This window comes from Gavia stellata, chromosome 12 (assembly GCF_030936135.1).
Source record: "Gavia stellata isolate bGavSte3 chromosome 12, bGavSte3.hap2, whole genome shotgun sequence".
NCBI classification, from domain to species: domain Eukaryota; kingdom Metazoa; phylum Chordata; class Aves; order Gaviiformes; family Gaviidae; genus Gavia; species Gavia stellata.
Genome location: NC_082605.1, coordinates 13,681,682 through 13,709,179, shown reverse-complemented (window position 1 = coordinate 13,709,179; position 27,498 = coordinate 13,681,682). Strand labels below are relative to the sequence as shown.

General features: G+C 47.8%; 1 protein-coding gene across 3 annotated transcripts; it reads left to right on the top strand.

Annotated features, from left to right (window-relative positions):
- Positions 1-2,968: 2,968 nt before the first annotated feature.
- On the top strand, positions 2,969-16,741 carry KLF15 (KLF transcription factor 15). Of its 3 annotated transcripts, none has more exons than XM_059823197.1 (3): positions 2,969-3,115; positions 7,453-8,560; positions 14,763-16,741. In XM_059823197.1, the coding sequence occupies exons 2-3, from the start codon at positions 7,518-7,520 to the stop codon at positions 14,929-14,931; spliced, it is 1,212 nt and encodes a 403-aa protein (XP_059679180.1). In that variant the 5' UTR covers positions 2,969-3,115; positions 7,453-7,517; the 3' UTR covers positions 14,932-16,741. The 3 variants fall into 3 exon arrangements, with proteins under 3 accessions (XP_059679180.1, XP_059679181.1, XP_059679182.1); XM_059823198.1 differs by lacking the exon at positions 2,969-3,115 and adding an exon at positions 6,287-6,341; XM_059823199.1 differs by lacking the exon at positions 2,969-3,115 and adding an exon at positions 6,512-6,550.
- Positions 16,742-27,498: the final 10,757 nt, after the last annotated feature.

Sequence of the window (27,498 nt, the reverse complement as noted above, 5' to 3'; positions counted from 1 at the left end):
CCAAGGATGACCCCAGATCCAGGCTCCAAGTGTCAGTGACTTTTGCGTGTTTTCTCATTATTCTCTTGTTGTACAATGACGGGTTGATGCAGAAGTGAAATTCTTTACCCTAAAGTGAAATATCAGAACTTGTGATATCGTATATCCTGTTTGTTTGTTTTTAACGTGTCCTTTGTCTCTGTCTAGAAATTTTGTCTGGGCAGAAAAAGAGGACTTTGGATATTTGTCCAGGGTGTCCTGATGTCCAATAGCCTGGTCAGGGCAGTCATTTCTACAGGAGTGCTGGTCACCCAGAAATGCCTAAGACACAGTCAAGGGCTTTGCTGAAGTTTCGCGGCGCAGCTGATCCTACGTGCATGGCAAGGGAGATCTGGACATATGCAAAAAGTTTGTTGCATCCAGAACTTGTCACGTAGTGTGTGAGTGAGCTCAGGTCAGGGGTTCATCCCAGATGCTCTGGACTTGCTTCCCAAGCACTGTGTGCTGCCTGCCTGCATTTTTGATATTTTTTTTTAGGGAAATCTCAGGGAGAAACACAGAAGCCTTAGTTACAATCGCCTGATTATTTCCATTGCATTTCACCTCCCAGTGATCACTGTTGCCTTATATTGAATGGGTAAGATGCTCTGTAGGGTTCTTCACAGCAGCTGAAGTTACTCATCCCTGAGCTGTCCAAAGTGACCGTGAACTGAAATTGTGCTTTTTCATCTCATGGGTGTCCTTGGACTCAGACTCACAAGCTTTTTACCTGATTTAAGAAGTTACTACCTGTTTGTCGAAGTCATTGATCCATTGCAGATGTGAAAAAGCATCTGATCCCTCCTCCATCGCAGTGTGCAGCCTCACAAGGGCTGGCAAGTGGCTGGGCATCTCCTCCGGCAGCAGCGCATGTTTGGATCTGCTTAAGCCCACTGGAAACATCACACCTTCATATCACTGGCTTCAGCAACAGGTAACGGTGCAGTCCTGTAGCTGTGTAGCGGGCAATGCACCCAGCCTTGAGTCGTACTTTTAGGGAAGTGGAAGGGCTGTGGGCCCAGAGAAATGGATGAAACTTGAGAAGCAGAACTGGGACACACACCATTTTTTTCCATCTAAGGTAGGTATGGGATTTCACTGCCTCTCCAGCAATTTAGAGAAAGTCAGGAACTGCTGTAGCTAAAATATAAAGAAATTGTCTTTTGCAAGTGGAAAAACAAAAGTTAGAGAAACCTCTAATATGTCCCAATGCATATGTAAGTTATAATAATAATAAAATTAAGATTGTAACTTTTGGTTGTTTTCACAGTAATAAACATCGTTAAGGGAATTTCATTTCTGTACAGCTGACAATTCATATTCCATTTAAGCCCAGCCTTGAGGGCTTGGGATTTTAGCTGTATCTAAATCTCGTGCCCTCTGCATTGCATCAAGCTGAACTTCACCTACTCAGGGAACAGGGTTCTTAACTGAGAGAAAACAGTAAAGCAAAGTTTGCCAAAAATCTATTTTGGGTAAAAATATTTAAGGCCAGCGTTTTTACCGATGTAATGCTTTTTACATCAGTGCAGTTACAGTAATGCAGAATTTGGCCCTGGTGTTTTTGTATAAATACATTATCTAGGAATTTGATGAGCATGTATTTATGCATTATTCACTGAGACAACATGGAGAGGAAGAACGAGGTCTGTGCATGACAGCAGAGCCCGGAGCACCCCCGGGTCCTTTGGTGATACCCATCAGGGTGAGGCAGCACCTGTGGGGTGACCTCTGCGCTGCTGCTGGGCTGCGTCTGCCATGACTTGTCGAGGCTGAACATCCTCTTGGGAAGAGACTGGTCTATGTTTGCCAAACTGAAACACGTTACTGGCAATTCTGAAGCAATGCAGGCAAAGGATATTTTTGCCAGTTTAAGGCCCCAGGCTGGAGATGAAAAGAGAAGAAACTGAGGCTTGGTTCTGCCACAGACATTTTGTTCAACCCTCTGTGTCTCAGTTTCCCCATAAAGTCATAAAATGAGGATAATACCTCATTTTTCCTGCAGGACAGCGAGGCCTACAGTCCCTCAGTGGGAGAGCAGGGATGGTGCTCTGTCCCAAGTAGCCCTCAACAAGGTGCACAGACCTGTTGTCACAAGACTGGATTCTGGTATCCTGGACTGCACCTTCCCAAGGATCTGAAAAATGAAAACCTGAGTTTGAAAAAACACTGATTGAGCGGAAAAACTCACTGCTGCTGCAGCTGGCACCCCTGCAAGCTTCCTCAGCTGGGCCTCACTGCCGCAGGAGTTAAACACGGATCCTGATGCATGCTGAACATTGCATAACTACAGTGTGTGTATATATATATATAAATAATATAGGTATTTATATAAAAAAATGGTAATGACTGTAATAACACTGGGGTGGTACCCCAAAACCCAGTACTTCCCAGCATGCTGGAAACCACCCCATCAAGCTCCAGCAGGCGCAGGCATGAGGCCGCGGGGCAGGAGAGAGGAGAAGGGACCTGCTGATCTCCAGGGACCTGCACCCCTCCAGGAGCCTCTACGGCTCCAGGGGCTCGCACCCTTCCAGGGGTGTGCACCCCTCCAGGGGTCTGCGCGCCCCCGGGGTCCCGCACGGCCCCGGGCGCTCGCCCATGTGCCGGCCCTCCCGGGCACCGCCCCGGGGGCCGGGCCGGGCGGTGCCGCGGCTCCCATTGAGGCCGGTCGCGGGCCGGCCCCCGCCGCGGCGGGGCCAATGGGGGCGGCGGACGCGGTCGAGCCTCTCCCCGGCCTCCCCCGCCGCCGCCGGGCGCCCGTCATGTGAGGGGGATATAGTACTACGGGAGCGGGGCCGCGCTCCGCAGCCGCGCACCCGCCTCCCGGGGGAGCTGCGCCCGCCTTCCGCCGCTCCGCGCTCCCCTGCTCGCCGCCGGGGCTTGGTCTGGTTATCGTGGGGTCTTCTGCGTTTTGTGGTTGGTTTTTTTAATTTTGCATTTTTATTGCTTTTTAATTTCTCTAATTATTTTTGCTTTTTAGTCTTATTTTTGTGGTTTGTTTCTGGCTTTTTCCGTCATTTTCATTGTTGTTTTTGCGTTCTTCTGATCGTTCGTGGCGTTTTCTCCCCTCTCCCCGGCTTGCGGAGGAGTTCAGGTAAGGGTGTGCGAGGGGCGCGGAGGTCTGCGCGGGTGCGCGTCCCGCCAGCGGTGCCCCCGCACCCCGTTGCCGCAGCACCAGTAGCCGGGGGCGGGGCTGGAGGTGTTTGTGCCGCTGCTGCCCGGTCACGGGGGGGGTGGAAGGTTAAATCCCCCCCTCGGCGGTGCAGCAGGGGGGTGCCGGGCCGCGGCCAGGGCGGGGGGCTGCGTTCAGGCTGGAGCTGTGCCGTGCCATGGTGTGACAGGCGGGGGGGGGGGGGGGTTACTCCCGGTCATCGCGACCAGGGGACCACGCCGGGCGGGGGGGGGGGCGCGGGCCCCCCAAGCCTCCTCAAAAGGGATGGAGGGAGCAGGAAAACAATTAAAATAAAGAACAATAAAAAAACCCCAAACAAAACAAAACACAAACCAAGAAACAAACAAGCAAATGCGTTGCAGCCGTGGAAACCTCCCTGTGCTTGTGCTGGGGTGGGAATTGTGCCCCCCCCCCCGGCCCCACTGCCCGAGCGGCCGATGCCGCGCGTTATTTCGGGGCACCGCTGGCTGCCGGCCGGTCCGCCCGGGGTGCGCTCGGGGCGGGGGGGGTCAGCGCCCGCTGCAGATGAAGTGCTTCCTCTTGTGGAAGTCAAAGTTTGGGGGTGGAGGGGGGGTAGTTTCCAGAAAATAAGGCTTTGGGAATGTTTCTGCAGCTTCCCAGAGGCAGTGGGGTTGGAAAGAAACTGGGAGACCCTAAACACCCCTCCCTCTTCCCCCCTGTGTCTGGGGAGCAGCAGGGCCACTTTGCAGAAGGGGTGAGGGCAAACGGGTTTCCTGGCTCTTGGCTTCTTTTTTTTATTTTATTATTATTATTTTTCCCCCCATGCATTTCTATTTTAATTTCTTAGAAACACGGGGCCTGGTTCACTGCCTGGTTTATGGCTCTGTTGGTGGAGCAGGAGTCAGCCCGAACAGATGTAAAATCTTCTAGGGAACAAGGGAAAGTCCTAAAGAGATTAGTCCTAAACTGGAAAGAGCTGTAGCAGTGTACAGGGGAGTGATTGCCAGCGTATCTGAGCCCATATACCGCTGTGTGATCGGTTGTGCTGGACTGACCGTCCAGAAATGACAGGCTGGGAAATACGTCCCCGTGTTTCAGCAGGTTCCCAGGACTTTACATTTCAACGTTACTCTTGAGTCAGAATATGCCTTCTCTGTTTTGGGGGGTTTTTTTGGTCATTATTTTTTTTTTAGCTGGCGATTAGATGGACAGGTTTTAAACAGAACAATACGTTTCTGGCAGAAAGGACATCATAACAACCCAGGGAACTCTTAAAAGTTGGAGACCATCGTGCTGCCGTGTGCTGTTGAACAGCTGCTGTATTTCACTCCAGAAGTGGCTGTTTTCAGCGGCTCAGGCACTGAGGTCCCTCTGTAGGTGCTTACATTTCTAATGTGTTTTCAGGGCTCCTAGAGATGAAAGTGCTTTATGTAAACAGCATCATTAGTTTTCATAGCTTGTCCAGCCCTGGCTTTTTTTTTGGTTTTGTTTTTTAATCTTCTGGTTTTGGCTGTGTCTTCAGGCAAAGTAGGGATGAAAGCCTTTTGGTTGTTAGTCTGGCCTTTAGGATAAAATATAGCCCGGGCCCGATCCTGCATTCCAGGCATTCCCCAAAATCTTCTCAGCTGCTCTGCAAGTTTTGAGAGGGCACAGAAAGCAGATCTGGCCGGTAATGTGCCTGGATCTGTTTGCCTCTGACAGTCCCTTGTCTTCTTAAAATGACTGTGGTTACACCAGGTGACATTGCTCCTTGTCAAAAGAGATGGGGAAATAAGCGTGCTGGATGTTTTCTGCTGAGGTACGTTGCTCACAGCAGTTGCTAGGAGTTTGTTCGGGTTTTTTTCCCCTCCTTTCAGCCCTTATTCAAATTAGGGTTTAGTTCTATTCCCAGTTAAATATACAGATATTTTGGTAAGTGGCTTCCTAGTTCTCGTAGGCATTTAAAGAAAACTTGAACTTTTTTTTTTAAAAAAAAAAGAACTTTACCAACCGCTTTTGGCGCACGCTGTTTCCCTGCACGTACAGAGCACACCAAGTTTTCTTAGAAAAAAAACCCAAACACGTTGCAGTCCAGATTTCATTCACAGCGCCATTCTTCAGAAGTTCAAGCTGGAACAATGCAGACATAGGAGGGAGGATCAGAAACCATCTGGGGGCAAGTCCTCCTTTCTGCCCCACATTTCACAAGGCAGTCACCAGTTTTTGGTGCAAGGTAGAAACAAGCTGTTTGGGTGAATTCTTACTGGAAGCCAATACAGACTTCTCAGAAGCAGTTTGTGTTTTCTGTTTCAAAACTGGGAATAGCTCAGCTCTGGGATTTCTGCTGGAGGAACTTCCCGTCAATGCAGAGATTTAAAAAAAAAAAAAGTCCCACGTGTTAGAAGTAGTTCGGATCTTCTGACTCTTCACTTTTACTATAAGAAATGATTATAGACTAAGGTCACAAAACAGAGCCACTAACCTCTGTTTGAACTTCCTTGTGTTCGGCACATGTGGGTATTTCATTATCGGTTCAGAGGCATAGCTGACTGACAGGCCATGCACACCAGGAAAATGTACAATCTTACTTCTAAGTTTTTTTTCAACCTGCCCCTACTTCCTCCATGTGCATGTGAAGGAGGAAGCTGTATCTTTAAGAAATAGGTTTTTTCCCCCTGTTTCCTGTGAAATATTAATAGATGCTGCCAATGGAGTAGAGCTCTTTAAGGGTGTTGTGTAAAAACATCTCGCGCTGCGTTCGCTGCAGCACTGAGCACAGAGATGCCTTTTGATTTTTCTCCAGCAAAGACGGGGCAAATTTTGGAGATCAGGCAGCAAGGATGCTCTGCAACAGCAGTAACAACCATCCCCTTCCCTGCACAAAACTGGGAGCTATTGACTATTCATGGCAAAGCATCCAAAGTGCAGCGGCAGAGCCTGTGGAAAATGACAGCGTGTAACAAGATTGACTGGCATTTCCTTCGCGCTGGGTCACATGCCTCCTAATTCACACACACACAAAACCTCATAGGCTGATCAAATGACTTCTATCTCTGCAGTCCACATACCTTCCACAGAAAGAGTTGTTTTATTATGCACATATACAGCTCTGTTTTCCATCAGTCACCTTGAGCGAACGACTGAGGGCCAGTGTTTGCTCCGTCTGGAGGTCTCTGCGTTTGCTCTCTAAGAGGCATAGTCTCTGTCCGTAAGCAATTTTTTTTTTCTCTGCCATGGTGGGGGGGAAGAAAACAAATACGCCTTCCCCTCCTCAGAAACCTTTCTAGGAAGTTTGCTTATCTTAACTGGGAAAGCGCAGGACGGTCGCCGCTGTCGGCGAGCATTGTGGTGGGCTGCGCTAGAAGGATGGATTTTGCCCTCGTGCCTCCGTGGGGCTGCAGCGGGATTATGGCTCATGTGAGTAGGGGCTTGCGGGATGCTGCCCGCTCGCCGCCTCGACACGGGGGGGAAACTGGGAGCGCAGCTGCCTGCCGTGGGTCAGGGCAGATTGAGATGCTGGGGGTCTCTACAAGCCCTCCCAGTTTAGCAGCTGGCAGGAGGTTCAAATCGCCTCGAGCTCCGTACCCGGAGAGAGAGAGGAGCATGGAGTGATGAGGTGAAACCAGCCACCAGCTGGCTTGCCAGGACATGGTAATTAGCTCAGCGCAGTGCCAGCCTTATTAAGGGCAGTGCAGGTGATGATGACGTTGGCACACTGATTCATTACATCTGGAGGGGAAAATCCGCCTAGTAAATGCTGAAGCACAGTAAATATTTTTGGCTCCTGACAGATTGATCCTTGCATTATGCTGATTAGCCTATATTTGTGGAACTGAGGAAGTTAAAAATAAGGTTGGTGGAAAGCTACAAGATAAGGAAAGGATTTGCATTTTATAGCCACCAGCAATAAACTTCTTTTTTTATTTGTTTTTTGGGTGGTAAAAATTTCAACACTTTACTTTTTCTCTCCATTCCCTTCTTTGGCTCTAGGTTTCACTGTTAGGTGAAAGCCCATAATTTATTTTCTCTGGCCAGTAATATTCTGGAAGGGAGCTGTAAATCTAGAGCACACACAGTTGGGAAATGATTTCTGAAAGAATTCTTTTGCAAATACGTGGTGCAATCCTGCGAAACGCTTCAGCCCTGACAGCCCTTAGAGGGGGGTACAGACGTATCAAAGCGTGTAGCAGCATGCGTACTCAGCGAGGCTGGATGCTTAGGACTTTCCTGTGAGCTAGAGGGCTTTACGAGCTTTAGTTCATGGAGATAAATGATTAAACCGGCTTCTGACTGTTGCTGTTTTCTTTTCCTACACTCAGGCTCTCACCTGAACTTTCGCTGCCTGGTATATGCTGTTGGGATATCCATAAGAGATCGCCCAGGAATGGTGGATCACTTGCTGCCTACTGATGAATCCTTTTCATCTACAAGATCTTCTCTTGGATACTTTGGGGACATGACAGCAGGGGTGAGGTCCTACCAAATGCTGCCCTCTCCCCTGTCGGAAGATGACAGTGACTCGTCCAGCTTTTGTTCTTGTTCCAGCCCTGACTCCCAGGTTCTCAGCTCCAGCTATGGAAGCACGTCCAGTGCGGAAAGTCAGGACAGTATCTTAGACTACTTGTTGTCCCAGGCATCTTTGGGGAACACTGCTGCATCATGGTGGGACAAAAGGAGACTTCAGCCGATAGTGAAAGAGGAGTACTTTAGGTTGCCTGAATTTGCCGTGGATATGGAAGACTCTGGACCATTTCAGCCCACGCTTGAGGAAATTGAGGAATTTCTGGAGGAGAACATGGAGTTGGAGCTCAAAGAAAGACCTAAAAGTGAGACCAAGGACTTGAGAGCTTGCAGCCAAGTTTCTGTTGCTTCGCTACAGCAAAAAGACCATATGTTACCCAGCGCTAGTTTAAAAGAGAGTAAAAATGAACAGTTGAGCAGCTCAACAGAATGTGGCCAAGCTTCAAATGGAGGAATGTCCCTGGAGAATGGGATACCGGTTATGCTCCAAATTCAGCCTGTACAGATCAAACAGGAGTCCAACACGAGCCCCAGTTCCCAAGGACCAGCACAAGAGAACATTAAAATTGCACAGCTCCTAGTCAACATTCAAGGACAGACATTTGCCCTTGTGCCTCAGATAGTTCAGTCGTCCAATTTGAACTTGTCCTCTAAATTTGTCCGCATTGCTCCCGTCCCCATCGCTGCCAAGCCAATTGGGCCAGGAGGCATGATCCAGGGTCAGACGGGAATCATCATGGGTCAGAAATTTCAAAAGAACCCTGCAGCAGAACTCATTAAAATGCACAAATGTTCTTTTCCTGGTTGTACCAAGATGTACACGAAAAGCAGCCATTTGAAAGCCCACCTGAGGAGGCATACAGGAGAAAAGCCTTTTGCATGCACGTGGCCGGGTTGCGGATGGAGGTTAGTATTGGGGTGCAGCACTGTCTAATCCCCCCTTCCCCTCTTTTGCTCACTCAACCTGACTTGCCGAGCGAGTAGGTTTGCACTCTGATTTATAAACTGTTTCTGTTTGCAAAACTTGTCCAGTTGGTTTGGGAATTAAGACTTTTTTTCTTCCTGTTAGGTAATCCAGGGGCTTTGATAAATTAAATAGCAGAGCGAGCATCACCTGCTGGCATCAGCTGTTTAAGTGTCTTAAAAAAATAAAAGTAGTCCATCGTAATTTGTATTTTGTTCCAAGAGGGTCAGACTAAGCTTGTTCCTGCAGGCAGTACCTTGTGTTCACATCGGTCTGGTTGCAACACACCAGCTGCAGCAGATGCTCGGCTGGTACCAGCTGAGGGCTGTAAGTGAACTGGATGGTGTAGGGCAGAATCGCTGTGCGTGGCTCTGTGTGGCTCCAACTGCATGGGGCTAAACGTGATCACTGAAGTGCTGTGATAAGTGAGTGTGGTTAAGAAGAGCAGTATTCTGTGCAGTTTCATAGAAAATGCACTCCATCCCACTCCTTCTGGAAATGCTGGCAATGACACTCTGGCATGCTCTGGTTTTATTCTCCGCGTTGATTCAGAAAAATGCGTGGGTGCCACTCAAAGTTGCAAAAAGGTGTCAAATGTAACAACATAACCAGAAGGCTGAGGTGGAGTTAAGCATTGCTTGAATGGAAGATTGCAGGTTTGATTGAGCAAAATGTTTCGCAGAGAGTATCTCTTGATTTTTTTTTTTTGTTGTTTTTTATTTTTAATACTAGTTGAAAAATTAAAAGTTTAAAAAAAAAATCAACTTTTTATTTTAAGGAAACTTTGGCGGACGCCTTCCTCTGTCTTTCCAATTAGCTGTCTTACTAGCCTGCCTGCTGGCAAGTGTTAATATACAGCGCCACAAATTACGATGGGAGAAAACAAAATCCTAACTGCCTTGTATTAAATTAAACTGGATTTCTTTCAAAGAATATTCCGCAGAGCTTCAGCGAGCAATGTCTAATGAGGAAATGGGTTGTGATCATGGGGAACAGGCGAGGTAAAAAATAACAGGAGAGGGTTGTGTAAAAATGCAAGTATGTGAGACATGCGGCAGTTAGAGATGGCTGGATTGGTTTGAGGGAAAAGGTCAGAACGGGGCTGAATCCTCTGCTCCCCAACTGGATCAGTTTGAAGTATGCCTTTCAGAAGGACTGAGGAGATGAATGCAATTCATTTCTTTGGTGATTTTTCTTTCCTGTTTCAGTTTATGGTGGCTCGACAAACTGGTGGTGGTTTTCTTTCCTTTTCTATTGGTGGCACTTCTCATGAGCTGGGCTCAGTGGCTTGCTGCTCAGGATGCACTGAAATTAAAGCCATGTTATTCAGCTGATTGGTCCCATAAGCCGCAGGCTGGTTTGCTCCTGACCTGCGGTAGAGGCACTCGCTCCTTTTTACTTGGTTGCCAGAGTACGTGCGCACAGGCAGCAGATGTGCCTCCTGCCTGTGAACGTGCCTGTGGGTGTCGCGTTGGCTTTCCTTGCGCTGCGATGTGAGCAAAACTCTGATTTATTTTTTTTGGTGGCAAATGCATGTGGCACGTGAGGGTTTGTCTGATCCGCACTGAGATTTATACCAGCGCTCCCAGGGACTCTTGTGACTCAAGATCAGGAGCCTGAAGTGTTGGCTGTGGGTGACTCTGTCTTACTACAGCGCTGGTGTGTCCCAGGCTGCAAAACCAAGGAGAACATTGGGGAAAAATATTAAGTGGTAAGGGATGGAGACTGAATTTACACCAGGGTGCCTGCCTTCTCCCAGCGTTACAGCGAATGGTATGATCAAAAGCAGGATGCAGGTTTAAGGTGGGCCAAGAGAAGTGCAGGTCCCGCAACTGGGAGCACCCTGAACTCTCACTCTCAGCCAGCCACAACTTTTTAAAGATGAGGAGCCCAACAGGGATGAGAAATTAATCACCTTAGCTATGAGGAATGTGTGTCTTGTCCACAAACAGGTGCTGGAAGGTGCTTTCCAAACTGTCTGTTGCTGTTTGTCTTGTTGCATTTCACAGCCCAGGCTGGTGCCCCAGTCCCCAACACCCCCAAACTTTGGAAGGGCTCTGGTCTGAGGGGAGAGGTTTATAGCCAGCAGGAGAGGCAGCGCTTGGGGAGCTGCTTCCTGCGCTCACAGCAATTCTTAGCACCAGCCTGAGATTCCTGCACATCCCCTACGTGCTGCTCCCACATCAAAGGCCAGACCCAATTGAGCACTGAATTACTCAGTCCCCTTTCATCAATAAAGCATGTTTACCTTTTCCAGAAGTTCAGCGAGAGCTGTGATCTCACATGACTTAAGTCAAATGCGTCTGGACTCTCTGTTTGCTCCCAGTTTTATATCATGCCAAATGAATTTAAGCACTAAAACACTGCTGGGCTTTGCTTCCCCCCTCCTTTCCCTGCATTCTTGTGCTTGCGTATTTATTTTTTTCAGCAAAAACACTTAAGATCTGACCTCACTGAAGATAGATAGTAATTTCAAAAACAAAACGAAGTGTTGCCTAGCACAAAGTGGCTGAGCTGTGGGGGGGGGGGTTAAAGCTTTCTCAGCTCTCTGGGCAGCCCTGCTATGGTGAAGTTGCATGCTTTAAATGCACCAGGTAGGGGTGTGCACAGCAAACCCTTGCTAACCCCCAGGCATCTCCCTGGAGGAGGCTGAACCCTGCTTGCTTGTGCCCTTCCTCGGCACGGGGCAAGAGCTGTTTTCAGCAGGCTGCAGAGAGGCGTTCGTAAGTGGCTGGTGACCCGTTGCGTTCGATACCCCGCTGTACCGGTCGTCGCGCTGATCCGTGTCATGCCAGCTTATACCTTTGGCACACAGCAGCCTCTGGTTAGCGCTGCTCCTGAGACAGCCCCGACCAAAAAGCTGAGCTGCAGCGTGGGCTGGTCCCCAGCAGCCGTGTTATGGCGTGGAGCAGGAGAAGCTCTTGTTTTCCCTCCGCTGGCGCAGCAGCGTACAAAGCTGCAGTTGTAAGGCCTGGGGGATTAGGCAATCGCGTTCAAATGCCCTGCTGCATCTTCTGGCTGGAGGCGCTTCCCCGCAGCCGGCTCCGCAGGTGACAGCGTGCAATACAAGCTCTGCCTGGTTTAGTAGGGCGGGTTTAAAGGCTTGTAATGCGTGTGGCCAGGAGTGTGTATGGGACTGGGTGAGCGTGGGGAAGACCACAGGTGGGACAGGTCAGGGCAGGCATCTCGTATGGGCCTTTTTTGCTGGTGCTGTGCAAAGGGGTGTGCAGGAGGTGTGCTGGTTTACCATAGCAGTGCTTTGGGGATAGGCAGGATGAACCTAGAGCCTCCCCTCCACTGCCCAGGAGAGGTACAGCCTGAGTCAGTCTCAATGGCTGGTAGCTGTGGTAGGGACCATGGAGTACCAGGCTGAAGCTATTGACCTTTCCTGCCCTGTGAGCCACACAGCAATGTCCTCGTATGGCTGGGAGACACAGGACACGTCCTACACATCAGGGAACTCTAGGATTTGTCTTCAAGGGAGAAGTAGTTACAGGTCCTTTGGGGTCCCACCAGATGGAAGGATGAAGGAGACTCTTCTAGTTGCTGTGGGATTGCCCAGATGCCTCCACCTTTCTTTTGAAGGAGGAATCCTTCTGGAAATGGCAGTGACTTGGGGTAGTTAGGTGGTCCTTGGGGGTACCTTTCTTTTTGTTTGAATTTGGCATTCTACTGGGGTTTATTTGCAGTTCTCTTGGGGTGATCTCAGTGCCAGAATGTGGTTGCAGATATCATTTCACTGCAGAGCCGGGCCACCAGATCCTCCCGGCTTCCTTGTCCTAAGCTTTGTGTTGTTTTTTTGTAAACACACTGACAGCTCGAGGTTTATTTCTGTGGGCTCTGTAAGTTGATCTTTCCGTGACTGCTGGGGAACAGTATTGCAACATTCCTGCCTCTCCAGCTAAGGACATCGTTATGAGGCAGAGTGTATTTTTATCGGATGAACTCATCCGAGCTCCCAGGGTATGAGCGGAGCTGCTCGTTCCTGACATGCACCTCTTCATCCCCCACCATCCATGCAATTCCCATCAAAATGTGCTTGTGGAGCTCTTGTGCAGGATTAGCCATGTGCTACTGCACTTCTGTTTCAAATGGTGACCTTAATGGCCAAGGACATGGGACAAGGCAACCCGGCCACATCTGGTTTTACTCCTTTGGGTGATAAGCCTGTATACAAGAGGACGGCTCTTTGCAAAGGTGCTTTTTCCCTTCTGCTCCCTCTTTTCCCTGGACATGGCTGCCACCACTGGCACCAGGTCCATTCCTTGTCCAGCACTGAGTCCTGCTGAGGCAGTCTGCACAGGAAACATCCTGCCCTCTGCTGAAAGATGCGTAGTCCCACTCATCCGTAGCTTTACAAGAGCATCCCTCCAGGTATGTGGCACTGGAACTAGCTCACTGCTAAGGACTCAGGGGAAATCCCTGGCCCTGCTGCTCCCAGGTCCAGACCGTGGTTTTGGGAAGCCATAGCTGGAAGGAGCAGGGGTGCTAGAGAAAGCAAGCATGCAATTACTAGGGGTGAAGAGAAATCTCTGTCATAGCCTTTATGAAGAAGACACATCGCAGACAAGGAGCAAGTTGATGGGTCCATTAGGACATCTGCCTATTGCTCGTAATGGTGAATTTGACTCTTTCACCATGGGGATACCAAAGCAAGGAAAGGGAGAAAAGCAAGGTAATGGGTGAAGCAATCTCCCCTAGAAATGCCCTTGGGAGAGATATGTCCACACCATGCCTTACCCACGGCGAGTATCTGCATTTGCTTTGTGCTGGCAGAGTGCTCTCTGGGTAGCATCACTGGACTGAAGAGCTGCGGGAACTGAGGAAACCGTTCCCAGCTTTCCCAGTGTCTGCACCCTGTTCCTCAACTGGTGGCAGGAGACCAGAGCTAATTAAAACCTTTATGTGGAAACTTATTTTTCTTGCATGAAGGACTTATTCATAGGAGCCCAGCAGTCCTGTTTTCCCCCTTTCATAATAATAGCGTAGTCACTCTGTTGGTGATGTGATATTTTGCTCCAGAAGGGCACATTTTTCTACATGTTCTTTCCCCCATTTATTCAGCTAGTGCCCATGACTTCATTTATTTATTGTAAATAAACAGCTGATACCATTTCTTGCAAGCTCTCTTTCTGTGCCGCTCTTTGTTACTGCTCTGGCAACAAAACACTTAATTGCTTTTTGTCAGGCAGCAAATTTTTTGTACCCATCTGGAGAGGGCTGTTTTAGTGTGACATTATTAATTAACCCTGTGGCTCCCAGTCACGTCCAGGCTGGAAATAGAGCCAGCCCCGCTGTTAAGACAAAAGGATTAGCTGATTTGAGTTCAGTACAGCCTGTGGCATTCATGGTGGCTATTTGGGGATTTTTCTGTGGAGGTGGAAGGTGAGAAATATCTAAAATTGAAATGACTCTGGGAGACAATTTTGGTAATTAAAGGCTCAGTCTTGATTTCAATTTACCCATGAAGTAAGTGTGCTAATGGCCATTGGGGCCCACCTGGATTTCAGCTGTTACCATGTTGAGCATCTCTGGTACCGAGATGTTAATGACTCTTTATTTAGTTTGCAGGAGCACATACAAAAGCCCATTTTTCAGCTGGATCTGATAAGCCATGTAGCTTCTGGGTAGCTATGTCTGGCTGTTATCTGGTCCATCTCAAACTCGGTGCAATTACGGGATGTTCATTGTGCTCGTATCAGTGGGAGCTCGGAGCAGACCTCACCTGCAGGGACGATGGTTGTTACCTCTTCTCAAGAAGGGTCCATGCTTGGATTTGCAGGAGAGAGGTTGTGGGACAGGCTTTGAAGGGGACTGGCAGAGGGATCAAGAGCAGTACCGTTTTTTGTTGAGCTGTACCCATTTGGGCTTAGGGCAAGGTTGGTACAAACGTTGCCTCTGTGCATTGCTCTGAGTCCAGAGTTGACATGGGATGAGGTTGATAACTGTGTGTTTCCATCACTGCTGCCAACTGCCGGTTGGGACCAGACCGGCCCTGTTGTGTGTCCCTTTCAGTTCGTGTGTTTGGGGGCTTTGCCACAAGCAGAGTCTCCCAGTGGCCTGAGGGGACTTTTTTTTCCGCTATGAGAGGCTTAGCAATGTAAAAAAACCCATTTATCTGAAAAGGCTTCTCTTCTCTTGCAGGTTCTCCAGGTCAGATGAGCTGTCCCGGCACAGGCGCTCCCACTCGGGGGTGAAACCCTATCAGTGTCCCGTCTGCGAGAAGAAGTTTGCTCGAAGCGACCACTTGTCCAAACATGTCAAGGTGCATCGGTTCCCACGAAGCAACCGCTCCGTCCGCTCCGTGAACTGATTGGTCCTGCTTTCCCCTTCCCGCCCAGCCATCCTACAACAGCCGATGACAGCACTTTGCTCACTATATTTCTAGTGATAATTTATTTGTCTCCACAGAACAGTCAATGCTGTTACTCGATACCACCATGTCTCAGTGTCCCATGTCCTTCAAAGATGCTATGAGAATGAAGTTCTTTTTGGGTCAGGGGAGGGGGGTGCTTCTTTCTGTTTGTCTTTTTTTTTTTTCTTTAAGGATGTTGTTTTCCTTTCCTTCTATCTTTCCCTCCTTTGCTGCTGCTTCTTTTAGAAATTACAGTGTTTTATTTTTAGCTGTTTTCTGCTGCACAGGAAAAATGTAAGAGTTGCTTGCTGCTAGTTAATTATAGCCCTGGCATTCCTGAGGGCTTTGCTCATGTACAGGCCATTCATTGTGAGTTTTTATTAAGCTGCTCTATTTGTCCAGTTTGGAAACAGCAAATTCCTTTTGAAATGAAAACAACTCCTTTGTTTTTGGGTCGCCTGAGCCAAGGATTTGTAGGGGCTGGCCATAGGAGGAGGAACAGTGGGAGTCGGGGATGGGGGGGCAAGGCATGGAGAGCGCTGGAATGTGCCTCCGCGCCTCTCTGATTTCTCCCGCTCACATCTACCTTTTCCTTGGCTAGGTTTATATATAAATATTTATGTATATATATTCATACATACATACATATATATATTTAAGCGAAGGCATATCCCAAGCAAACCTGGAAGCTCAGGCTGGATGAAATGGCTTTGAGTGGAGCCTTTTGGTGTGGCTGAGCACGTACTGTGTGCATGCTTCTCCTGTCCTGTGCTGCCGTGGGGGTGAAAGAATGCTCACGTGTCGAAGGAAACGCTGCTTTCCTTTGACTCTGGTTTGCAGCATCTGCTCTCTTTAGCAGAAGAGCTGTTGTCTAGCACATAAGGCAGCAGGAAGCCGTTTGTGAGAACGGCTGAGCTCTGTTCTGTCTCTGCTCCTGTCCTCTTGTGTGATCTTGGGGGAGAAACCAGAGCGCCAGCCCCAGAAGTGCCGCGTGGTCCTGGTGAGCTCCAGGCATCCTGAGCATCCACTGCGAGTCAACGCCTCGCTGGTTGGAGCTAAGTGTCCGTTTGTCCGCTGGCCGGCAGGGTCTTGTAGGATGTACCTGTAGCCAGGGGAGGGTGGGAGGCATCGTGGCCTGGTGGGACGGCACTGTGAGATCTTCTGTCCAAGGGTGACCTTCAGTGCTAATCCTCTCCTTACCGACAGCCATGTCAGAGCTCCATGCAGCTGGGGTGGGCGAATGGGTGAGAACAGTAGCCAAAAGAAACAAATTTGTGTGGTAGCTGGCTAAGAAGGGAATTTAAACAAATAATCAGATGGTAGCAGGCAAGTGATTTTGTTTGTGTTTCTTCTTGTTTTGTTTTTCCTTTTGAACTCTGGTGATTGTAAGAAGCTTTAGAAGAAAATAGAATTCCGTAATTAGGAACGATTTTATAATGGATGTTGCATTTCCTTTCCATTCGCAGACAGCATCTGTTTGTCTTTTTGTTGGCAAAATGGGAAATAGGAAACTGCGATTCTAGCACTAGGCAGAGCAGGAGCCCGCGCTGTGCAAGAACAGCAGGTCTAGCTAAAGCGAATGCATTCCTTTTGTCCTCTAGAAATTAACATAAATGAACTATCATCTATTGACTGGTTTATATCACATCCTATGAATGTATGTAAATAAAACTGTACATAGATTCATATCTATATAAAATATCTTTTAATAACATATCAAAATTTGTGTAAATTGGAAACAAAAATACCTATAAAGCCAGTGTACATAAGTTACAATTCTGTATATTTTCTTTTGTTCTTCATAAAAATATATTTACTTTGACAATAAAATGAAAATGGAAATTTTAAATCCCTTCTTGAAATTATTATTCATTAATTTCCTTTGTAGCCAGCTCTGTAATCAGGACAATAGCATTTGAAATTTTGATTCACCTGGATGTAACTTTTCAGGTGCTGGGTAATAGGGAGATGATGGAACAAATCTGAAGTTGTTGTCACAAGTTTTTCTCATCTCAGAAAGTTCTTGGGAGGTGCGAGATGTTTCAGCTCTCCCTTCGCCGGAGCCTTCACGCCTCGCCTGGCAGCCACGCTGGGACCCGAATGCCTTCTGTGGTTTCTAACCGCTGTGGAACAGGTCTGCAGCTGCAGTAAAACTGTGGTTAATAAATGAGAGCAAGCAGGTTTTGAGGAAATTCAAGCTCTAGTGGTTAGTGTGAAGGAGGAATGGCTTCAGAGTCTGCTTGTGACTGTGACGGTGACTCACTGTGTGACCCAGGACAAAGGACTCGATTGCCATGTGCCACAGTTCCCTTTCTTGTAAAATGGCGATAATAATGCATCATAGTGACACTGTGGGACTTAATTTACGTTTGTGTGATCCTTGGATGGAAGGAGCAAGCAATAAGACCAGTAGTCACAGGATTAGATTGTGAAAGAAAGGCTCGGCACAGCGGAGGTCTTGGTGCCAAGGCGCTTCAGTTGGCTCTTCTGTAAATCCTGCGTCTGAAAGAGTGATGTGAAGGACCTGTGGTGTGAAGCATGCCTCAGGCCTGAGGAGAAGACGCCCTGTTCTGCAACAACCATTGCTTCCCATTTGTAGCAACAGGGGCATGAACATGATGCTCTTGTTATCTGCAAGCAGGGACATCTCTTGCACTGTGCTTTTGCTTGCTTGGCCTCCACTGGAAGAAGAAACCAGCAACATTACTGGTGTTAAAATCCTTCTGAGTCTCCATGGAAGCAATGGTGCAGTGGGTCCAGATCTTCTCCCAGCAAGAATCACTCAAAGACTAATGGGCACTTAGGGATTAAAGTCTCTCCCTGAAGAACAGCCACCAAAAAACGCCAGCTGATGAGCCAGGGCTCTCCAGACCCCTGATTATTTTTCCCGGAGAAGCCCTATGAGTCTGGCAAGAGGACTGAGGGATGAGGCAGTCTAAGTTCTGTTCACTCCAGGTTGTTGTTGCCTCCAGAGATGTAGCCTGAAGACCAGAGTCCTAAGGACAGCTGTTTTAAGAGAGCTAGTCACGTACACGCTTTAATTAGCAAGCCTGCACCAAGAGGATCTCCGATTCCCTTCTGTTCTCACCCTATTGACATCATGCATTAAACCAGCTGCTTTATTTTAGCCAGTGTCTCAGTCTCCTCCCCTTCTCATCTGGAGTTCTGATATTGCTGTAACGTTGGGCAATTCACCCTGCAAGACACTTGGGGCAGAAGTTGTTATTTTTCTGCAAGAGGCAATACTTAAAGCTGAAGTGGAGTAATGCAAAATAACTGCTGGTAGAGCACAGCAGTGCAGAAATTTAAGATCTAAGCTATGTTTTAGCCTGGAATATTTTCCATGAAACACTTACTTTCTCTTTCTTTTTTTTTTCCTTTTTTCTTTTCTGTTTTAGGTGCAGTTTCTGAGTGTAGATTGTGTGTGGGTTTTCTTCAAATACCTGTAAGGAAATTTATGTAAAAGTTGCAGCATTTGCTCAAAAGAGTAGGGCCATGTTTGCTGTGAAAGGAGAGTTAGTTCTGCATGAAAATTAATGATGTTTTCAGAGGTTTGTCACAAAAAAGTAGAAATTCCCAAAAGAGATTTTGATGTTTGTTTTATGTGGAATTACTGGCCTGCCTGGGCCTTGCTGATTCATGAGAAAAATGTGGCCTTGCCTTAAGCCTAATTACTCTTCACCCACCTGAAGATAAATATATATATAAGTGCTTTGATGCCACAATTGTAGATAAGTTTATTACGTCCCTGCTTCAGCAACTCTGCACGGCAAAGCACAGCATGGCATCATTATATATATGCCTGTTGACTTAAAACATCTATAATTGGGTTTCTGAGGTGTGAATGGACACATGCAGTGTTAGAGCCTTCACATAATGATCGTGATCTGGTTTCTAACACTTGCGAGATCTCTGTATGTTTCTAAAAGGTTTTCCTGGCAATTTTTGGCTGTTTATAATCTCTTCATCAGAGCTAGTGGTGAAGGAATAGCGTTATGAGAGGTGAGGAGCCGTCAGCTGGGAACGTTGTACTTGAGGTAAGGATTAAGCATAAGGAGTAAGAGTAAAGTGATATTTCTGTAAGGTGACCTGACTTCTGTGACCCATGGCTAAACACAGAGCTGTGGCGTGATATGTCCGAGACCAGAGCAACACAGAGGGGAAATGGGAACAGAACCAAGAAGTCCCAAATCTCCTTTGCCCCAGACAGTGGCACAGACCACACGTCAATAACACACAGCGGATTATAAAAGGCAAAGAGTAATAGGACATGTAAGTGAGGCATCAGATAAGCAAAGAAAGGTAAAGACAGCACATGAAATAAAGTCAGGCTGTACTGATAACATCTACTTTTGGAAAGGATGCCAAGGAGAGAGGAATGAGAACTAGCTTGCTGGTGTGTTGCACTTGGGAGTCACCAAAGTAAAACTCCCTGAGAAGGGTCCTGCTCCCCTGACCTGTGTTATGTGGCGGCTTTTTCCCCTGGCAGTTTGGAGGGGAGCTCAGGGAGCTGCACCCCTATGGAAAGCAAACTAGCCCATCAAGCAGGGTGGTGTGATGAAAGGTGGCAAATCTGGCTCCCTGGAGGGGTGCTTGGGTTTAGACCCTGCGATGTTTGCAACAGTCCCCTGCTTCCCGCCCTCCCTGGGGGGTTGTTTCCACTTAAATCCTTGTGCTGGGAGCCTTCTCCTCATCTAAATGACCACCATACATTTAATCCAAAAAAACAGGTGACTCCAGCACAAAGCCGGTGGCAATAAGCCAGCGTTAATGATTACCCTGGGCCCCTTGGGTTATGTAAGCCTGGATGTGCTGTACCGTGGGCTCTCGGCTTGGACCTGCCCTCCCCGTCTGGGAGAAATACCAAGGACCTGCCAACACACATAGAAAGCTGTTTGCAGCCAGCTGGGATTTTCCTTCTCCCCTTTTGACAGCACCTATGAAACCTGTTATTCACTCAGTTCAGCGATTGCCATGCTTTGCTTGCTTGTTATTCAGAGACATTGCTTTTAAAGAATGAGTTGCGCTAAGCTCCCACTGACTTCAGCACAAGCCAAGGACAGTGACTGCCATGGCTTATCCGGGGAAAAAATTTCCCAGCTAAGGCGGGGACCACAGATCCTGGTGGGTCCTTGGCTTGCCTTGCTTGTTTCTTCTGGGACATCTGTGTTTTTGTGGCTTTCAATCTCTCATCCCACAGGTTTTAGTTCTGTTCTTGCTGGTCTTTTTGGGGGGGAGTGGGGGTGTTTGAAGGTGTGCAGTGTGTGAAAAATAGATACTGTGAATCTTCTAGACTTAACAGTTAGTGTGTGTTTGCATACAGCTGGAGGGATGGAACTTAATGACTCTTCTGGTCAAATGATCCTATATCATGAGGTTTGTAGCTCCTCAGTGCTTAGCATTTTACAGGTCAGCTTCAATCTGCTCTGCCAGCTCAGTGCAGGTCTTTCTCCAGCTGGAGCTGGAGCACATCCTTCATCTCTTGCCGAGTTCCCTACCCAAGTATCACTTTTCTAATGGTTTTGTGATTAGGCTGACTCAAACCCCATGTAAGTACTTGATCTACAGAGCTAAGGCTGGATTAACTTCTTAGCCCTTGGAGAAGTCTGCTGTGGAGAGCTTTCATCAGCTCACCTATCCTGCCCCATGGAGTGTGTATGCCTTGGCCAGCATCTTGCTGAGCCCCAGCTTGCTATTTAAGTGTCCTGCACTTTAGAGCAACATCTGACAAGGCTCTGGCCGTCACGAGCAGAGGGCAGTGTTTGCACCTCTGCCGAGTGCAGCAAGCCAAGGTGTTAGGTAAAATGGGAGAGAAATACATGAATGACAAGTAACTGTTGGGAAAGCCAGCTCTCCTCTTGCTCATACTGGTGCATGTCTGGTAACTCTTCTCCTGCTCTTGTTGGAGTCATAACCATCCTGAAAGGGAAAGAAAATTGAGATGAATGTGGCCTCTAGTTTTCTGGAAGGGAGCAGAGTAAGGAAAATAGAAACTGAAGCAAATTGTGGCATAACAGGCACTGTTCTGACTTTTCCAGCACAAATAGAGCGACAGGCTCCTTTTGCAGAAAAGGCCCTGCTTGTTGGGCAGGAGGAGGGTGGTCTGCGCTAGCAGCCAGCATCAGAGCAGCTGGTCTACAGTGGTCTGGGGCAACAGCAGCTTTATGGCAGGGGCCTTAGTGAACGATAGTCATAGTTTGTGCCTTGGACAGTTGGCAGACATGAAGAGAAGGGGCTGGGATTGCTCACTGTTGGTCCTCAGGTCCCTTTCCTTGTATAAGGATACTGCTTTTCTCCTGCTGACTCTGTAGCTGATTCTTGGAGTGGCCTCGGGTGAGTCTTAGCACTCACCAAAGCAGAAATATTATTTATCCATATGACCTAGGTACCGGGAACCTCAATAATTTTAAGGCACTCTGAGATCTTTAGTGGAAACATCTATCCAGGAATTGTTTTGCATGTGACCAAGGGTGGACTCCAGCAACCCACAAAAAGAAAGGTACAAAGAATTACTGTTCTGTACCTAAAAAAGCCTTTGGCATCTGCCTCTCCTATTGAGTCCAGCGGGCACCAGCTTAAGTCCTGCTAGGTATTCCAACATTATGGTTGCAAAAACAGGGATCGGGCTATTGGGCTGAAAAGTGTCCAGGCATTTAGTAAACTCGCCTTCCATAAGTGAAGGAGTGACGTGAATGTTCGAGTTTGGCTGTTGACTGCTGACTTTTTCTGAGAAGTCTATAAACGGCAGCCAGGTAGTCTCTCACTTTTTGTTTCTGGTGTGCGTTGTTTTTCCATGGACAACATGTCCTGAACCTGAGAGAGTTGGCTGGAGCTAGATTCATTCAGACCGTGTGTCCCTAGTGGCAGATAATGCATCAGGGAGGGCAAAGGGCTTGGAAATTTCTTTGTGTAAGAACGGCCATCCTGCAGCCAGAGCGGCTGGAAAAACACCCGGGCTGCGCTGATGGCAGCAGTGCCGTAGCAAGCGGTCTCATGGACCGGCGCCTGTGCTGGACCTCGGCTCTGCTGTGCCGGGTCTCAGGTCTGACAAGAACACTGTGGCATGGCAGAGCCGAGACGCGGATGTGGGCATCCCGGGGCAGGGCTGATGTGGGGTGCCCCTTGCTGTAAATGAGAGCTCTATGCCTTGCTTGATGTGGAAATGGCCTCTGGTACGGGCTCGTCCCTTCTGGAAGTGCCAGATGCTATTGGGGAAGGTCAGCTTTGGCTGGAAGTGGAGCGCTAGGTGACGAGCAATCTGTCCTCTCTCAGAAAATCAAGTTAGTTACAGCTGACAAGTTTGCTGGTAAACTCTCCCTCTTGCTCCCTAGGAATTAATGGCACAACTGGAGGGTGTTCATTTACCTGCCACCCGGGACCTTTAGTCTCCTCACAGGCTATTCCAATAACTGATAAATAAACACACATTAGTAACACATTTCCCTTCAAGAAAGCATGGATTTTCTTTGGCACCAAAGCTTGCAACAGCCCTCTCGTGCACTGCCCAGTTGCCTGAGTGCTTACCCCTCACTCAGTATCACTGGCGCTGCCTTGTAGATAATCCAGGCTTGTGCATGAGATCAGTGACACCCATGAAAGTTTAATGCAAATCAATCCGTGTCATGCCTAAAGGAATGATTAGCAAATTAGAATTGGTCCTGATGACTTCATGTGAGTTACCTGATACCCTGTGACAAATCCCTGGTGGGTGGACAACCATGAATGCAGGGACAGCTGGAGCCACCTTCCTTGCTTTGCTCCTGCTTTTTCATGCTAACCTCAGTGAAACAAATTAGCCGTGCTAAATTAATAATAATATTTGGCGCTTCTCTAGCATCTTCCAGCTGAGGAGCAGAACATGCTTCCCAGTGGGGAATTAAGCCTTTCAACTTCCCTGAAGAGTAGTTGTCACCTTCATTATGCAAAGTCAGAAAAAAGGGATTTAAATGATTTGACCAATAGTTCTTGGGGAGCTAGTGGCAGAGCTGTAGAGCAAACCCAATGTACCAATTCCTTCTCAGATCCGGGCCTGAATCACAGCTTTATCGCTTGATGTGATTTTGGGATGCATACACACTGATGTATAGATGCAATTAATTGAAGCACACTGGGAGAGAAGTGGGGCTGCATTTTAGACCTCTGGATAGGCTTAAGACCTGCATGAGGTCAAGCCCAAGGAATGACAAACGTGTTCATTTTGCTGATGCAGCATGCGTGATGTTGGCGCAGGTGTGCTGTGGCCCTCTCAGCTGCTGCAGGACCAGGAGAGCAGTAGGGGAACAACTTGGCTGTATCTGCTTGTGACTTTTTGAGTCCTTGCAATGGCCCTCGGTGACCTCTGCAGATGGGTTCATGTTCTTGGTCTTCTGTGGGGACCATGTTGGCTCCCACAGTAAATAGCAAGAAGTTCAGCTTGATATTTTTTCCTGATTTATCATCCCATAAAGCACTTCCATGCTGCTTAAGACTTCACCCTTATGATGTGATTAAAAGGAGGCTGATTAGCACCCTTAGAGGTTTCCTTGCGCTAAAATCCAGCTTGCACCTTGCAGTACCTTCCTATACATCTATCTACAATCTTTCCTTCCTTAACTTTGATACTTTTCGCTTATCAGGACCCTTCTCAAACATATTTGTTTTAAAGAAAATGACTGGCTGCTGATGCACTGTATGTGAGCTCTCTATCTAGCTGTTATCTATTAACACAAACATTTTAAATTGCATAAGAGTGCCCATTTTGAAAGTTAGTACAGAGGATCTAGTCCAATGTAATCTCTGCTGTTTATTCTCATCTTTTACTCAACTTCTGCAACTAGATAATTTGCACTGGATTTAATAAACTCTGCTCTTTGTTGTGATAAGTTCTAATTATTACTTTCAAGGCAGTTTATTGGATCAACAAATAACTAGTCACTAGCTAGAGTGATGTGCTGTTGAGAGAGAGGTTTCTACCTGTCTTATTCATAATGACTAGGTAGGTATATGTAACCCACAGAGAAACCTCACAAATAGAGTCTCTGTGTCATAGATGCAGTATATGTGCAGAGCAAGAGAGAGCCCGAGTCAGCTGGCAGTCTAACAAGATGCGCAGGAGAGAGAAAGCACATTTGGGGCTGCCCAGAAAAAAATAATTCCTTTTCATTAGAAAAAAAATGAGAGTGTTCATCAGAAGATGTGAGAGAGCAAGGGAGCAAGACAGAGAGCAGGATTGCTAGTGTGGTGGCAGGCAGTCACCAGGGATGCCAGCTGTGCTGGTTCAGTTCCCAGAGCTGCTGGATTGGTCCCTCAGTGCGGCTATGCCATGCCTGGACCTGTCAGTGTTGGGTGTTTTGAAGTGATGCTCCTTCCTCGTTTTCTTTCCACTGAGGCTCCCCTTGGGAACTGAGGATGTTGTGACTTTACCAGAAAGACCCTATTGATGAGCTAATGATAAAGACAAAGTTTCTAGTGCAAAATGTCACAGCTGGATGGGGCTTTATTTAAGTGAGGTGCTGTTCGGGGACTTGCTGTCGTCACACAGCTATGCAGAGAGAACGAGGAGTGGAATCTTCTCTCAGTTTGTCCTTGAGGACACCTCATGAGGCCTCGTCTGTATCTACGTTAATGGAGGAGCCCTGGGAGAACAGGGTGCAAAGGCAGTGGAGGGCTCTCTGTAACCCACTTGTCTCTGCTGTTGGCACCTCCTCTCTCCTTCCTGTTCAAGGTCTTCCAATGGTCAAAACTTTTCTGTCAAATGAATTTCAGGTTTTTTTAGTTTTTGTAGAAGATCTTTATGCTTTTCTTTTTGTCAAATGTGAATTTCAAGGAGAATTGTGTTTTTGTTCAAACCTCAGCAGTTCTCTTTGAAGTCGACTTTTCCTTCACTTTTCAGCAACCCCAGAAATGCGATTTTTATGACCAAAGCATGAACAGCTGACTGGAACAGATTTCTTTCATGTTTGTAGACATTTTTCATGAGATGAAGTCCACTGTTTCCTGCTTGCCTTTGGAAAATATCCACCTCAGAGTCCCATGGCTGCAACCTCTAAATGCAACCATATGATAAAAGCCATTTGCGGTTCCCCTTGCCTGGCATCAGCACACAGACTCCACCCATGAAGACCATCTCAAGGCCATGTTTGTACTCCAGGGGAAGTGCAACACTGAAGAGAAGTGAAGACTCAACCAAAGTCTTTAGAGCCTTGAAGTGGAGGCAGCAGCAACAGAATATTTCTGACTAGTGTTGCAATGTGACAGCAACCCTCGTGAGGGAAAAGAGAGAAAAATTCTAACAGAGAAAAGATGTTTCAAACTTCAAGGTCATATTCTCAGTCATTCCTAAGCTCAGTCATTCTTCACAGTGCTTTGCTTTCTCTGGTCAGTGGTACTGTTGAGGCAATGCAGAGCTCTTAGCTCCCCTAACTTTTCAGACGGGCACAGGGACAGAGGTGGACCTCCTTAGCAGAGGTGGAAACATGATTTGCAACTTTTGACATCCTGCCTCATGTTCAGTCTGTGAGCCTGTGGCTGCCAGGTTGATAAGCAGCACATGGATTTGGAGCCTCTCTTGTTTGGGCTCTGGGTGCAGAGATCAAGACAAAAAAAGGACTCTCGCCCAGGTGAAGACTCAGCTCTGTCAGTGAAGGCTAAAGTCTTGCTGAAGTTGTCAGAGATGGGCCTTCACTGTCAGTTCGTACTCAAGCAGCCTTCCTGCTCAGGGTTAATGACTTTGCTTGCTGGGTTGATCTGAGAGGTAAATGGTATTCTCACCCAGGTCTGGGGCTAATCAGAGGTCTCAGCTGAGGGCATCTCCAGGCTCCCATAGGAGGAGGAGCTTGGGTGGGTGGGGTGGTAATGGGGTGCTTATGGTTTGGGTGTAGACCTCTCCATAGTGTAATCAAGGAAGGAGACGGCAGTGAAGAGTAGCTGGCCTGTGCAGGGAGCTGCTCTGAGGAATAAACCTTCAGCAGGTACTGTGTTAGGGAGGCTGTGATTGACATGGTTGAAGATCTTGGTTTGTTGGTTTTTTTTTTTTTTGAGGAAAGAGGCTACCTGCAGGAGTGAAAGAGGCTTGAGGCTGGTGGGTAAAGACTGTTTGCTGGTGTTTAAGCCCAGGTGGTGATGAATTGTGCTTGGCTGGGAAGAAGCTGATGTGCTCCCTAACCAAGGCGCCTGAGCCTGGCGTCTTGGTTGTGTTTGGTCTTGCTTAGTAAGATCGATTCCTGGTTCAGTTCAGGTGGCTGGGCCTAGGCTGTGCCACAAAGTGTGACTCAGGAGATCGTGCTCCTTTCTGGACCTGTTCCTCTTCTTCTCCTCCTGGCATAGGACAGAGGGCTTCTTCCTGTCCCAGTGCCCTATTGTAAAAACAAACCTCTAGTCAATTCTTTATTTTCCTCTTCTCTGGATAAAAGAGCCTGTGCTCTGAACCATAAAGGCAAGCATACAGGCTGTTTTTTGGGAGGCAAGGAGGAGCACACACAGTTTAGCCTCTGAGCTAAAGCGTTTCCTAGTACAGGGCACAGTCCAGATTTTTCCACATGTGGGCTTGAGCCCAGACATCACCCTGACAACATGTGGGAACATAAATACAAACAAAAATAATTTCCAGATGAGGGATGTATGCAATGTTTTCTTTTACTGGCATTTATGCTTGCTTATTTGGCTGAAGTTGACAATCAACGCTGCTTATTGCAACAGGGTAGCAGAGGATGCTAGGAACAGCAAAAGTGCCTGTTCAGCTGTGTCTGCATCCCGAGAGGGGTATGAAAACCATGGCAGCCACCTCGGGGAGGTCCTGTGCAATTTTCAGTGGGAGACAGGGCCCAGGAACCAGCAAGAACAGTCCTGTCACAGGGTACCCTGACTGACCCGTAACTGTTGAGGAGCTCTTGCTTTGTGGTCCATCTCGTGAGCTGCCCCTTGTCTGGCTGTGCTGTGTTAGGTCCCCTCCTTGTGGGGTGCCCTCATGGATCTGGGTAGGACTGCATCCTCAGGAAGTGAAAGCAGTCCCCTGAGGAAGGGAGGTTTTGCATTTTGTCTTCTTTCACTTGCGAATGATATTACTGGGTTTTTTTAAGGTAATTTTTGGCTGGGAGAATCCCTAAGCAGTCCCATCTCAGTGGGATCAGGGTTGGTTTGGGCTGCATGCCCAGCATGTCGCAGGTTTCCTGTGGGGGAAGAAGAGGAGATACCGGGGCTGTAGCCCCTTGTCGTACATAGGCATCAACTTCTCATTCCCTTCTGCATTGTGTCCCCCAATCATGGGGCTACGCAGTCTGTTTCTGATATCCCCTGAAGCTGCGGGTATGAAAGCAGTATCTCAAGCTCCTTTTTTTTATATCAGAAGATAAAAACATGATTTCTTATGCGTGTGCATGTGTGTGTATGTATGTTCCCATAGACAGAACAGTGTCTTTTTGTACTATCAGGATGCTTATGCATGATTCTGTACTGCAGCCCTTAGTGTCCAGGTAGACCAGGCCCCCCTCTGAATTTCTTGCTGACTTATCTCCAGGGCAGCATCATGGAAGACAACAATGACACCAG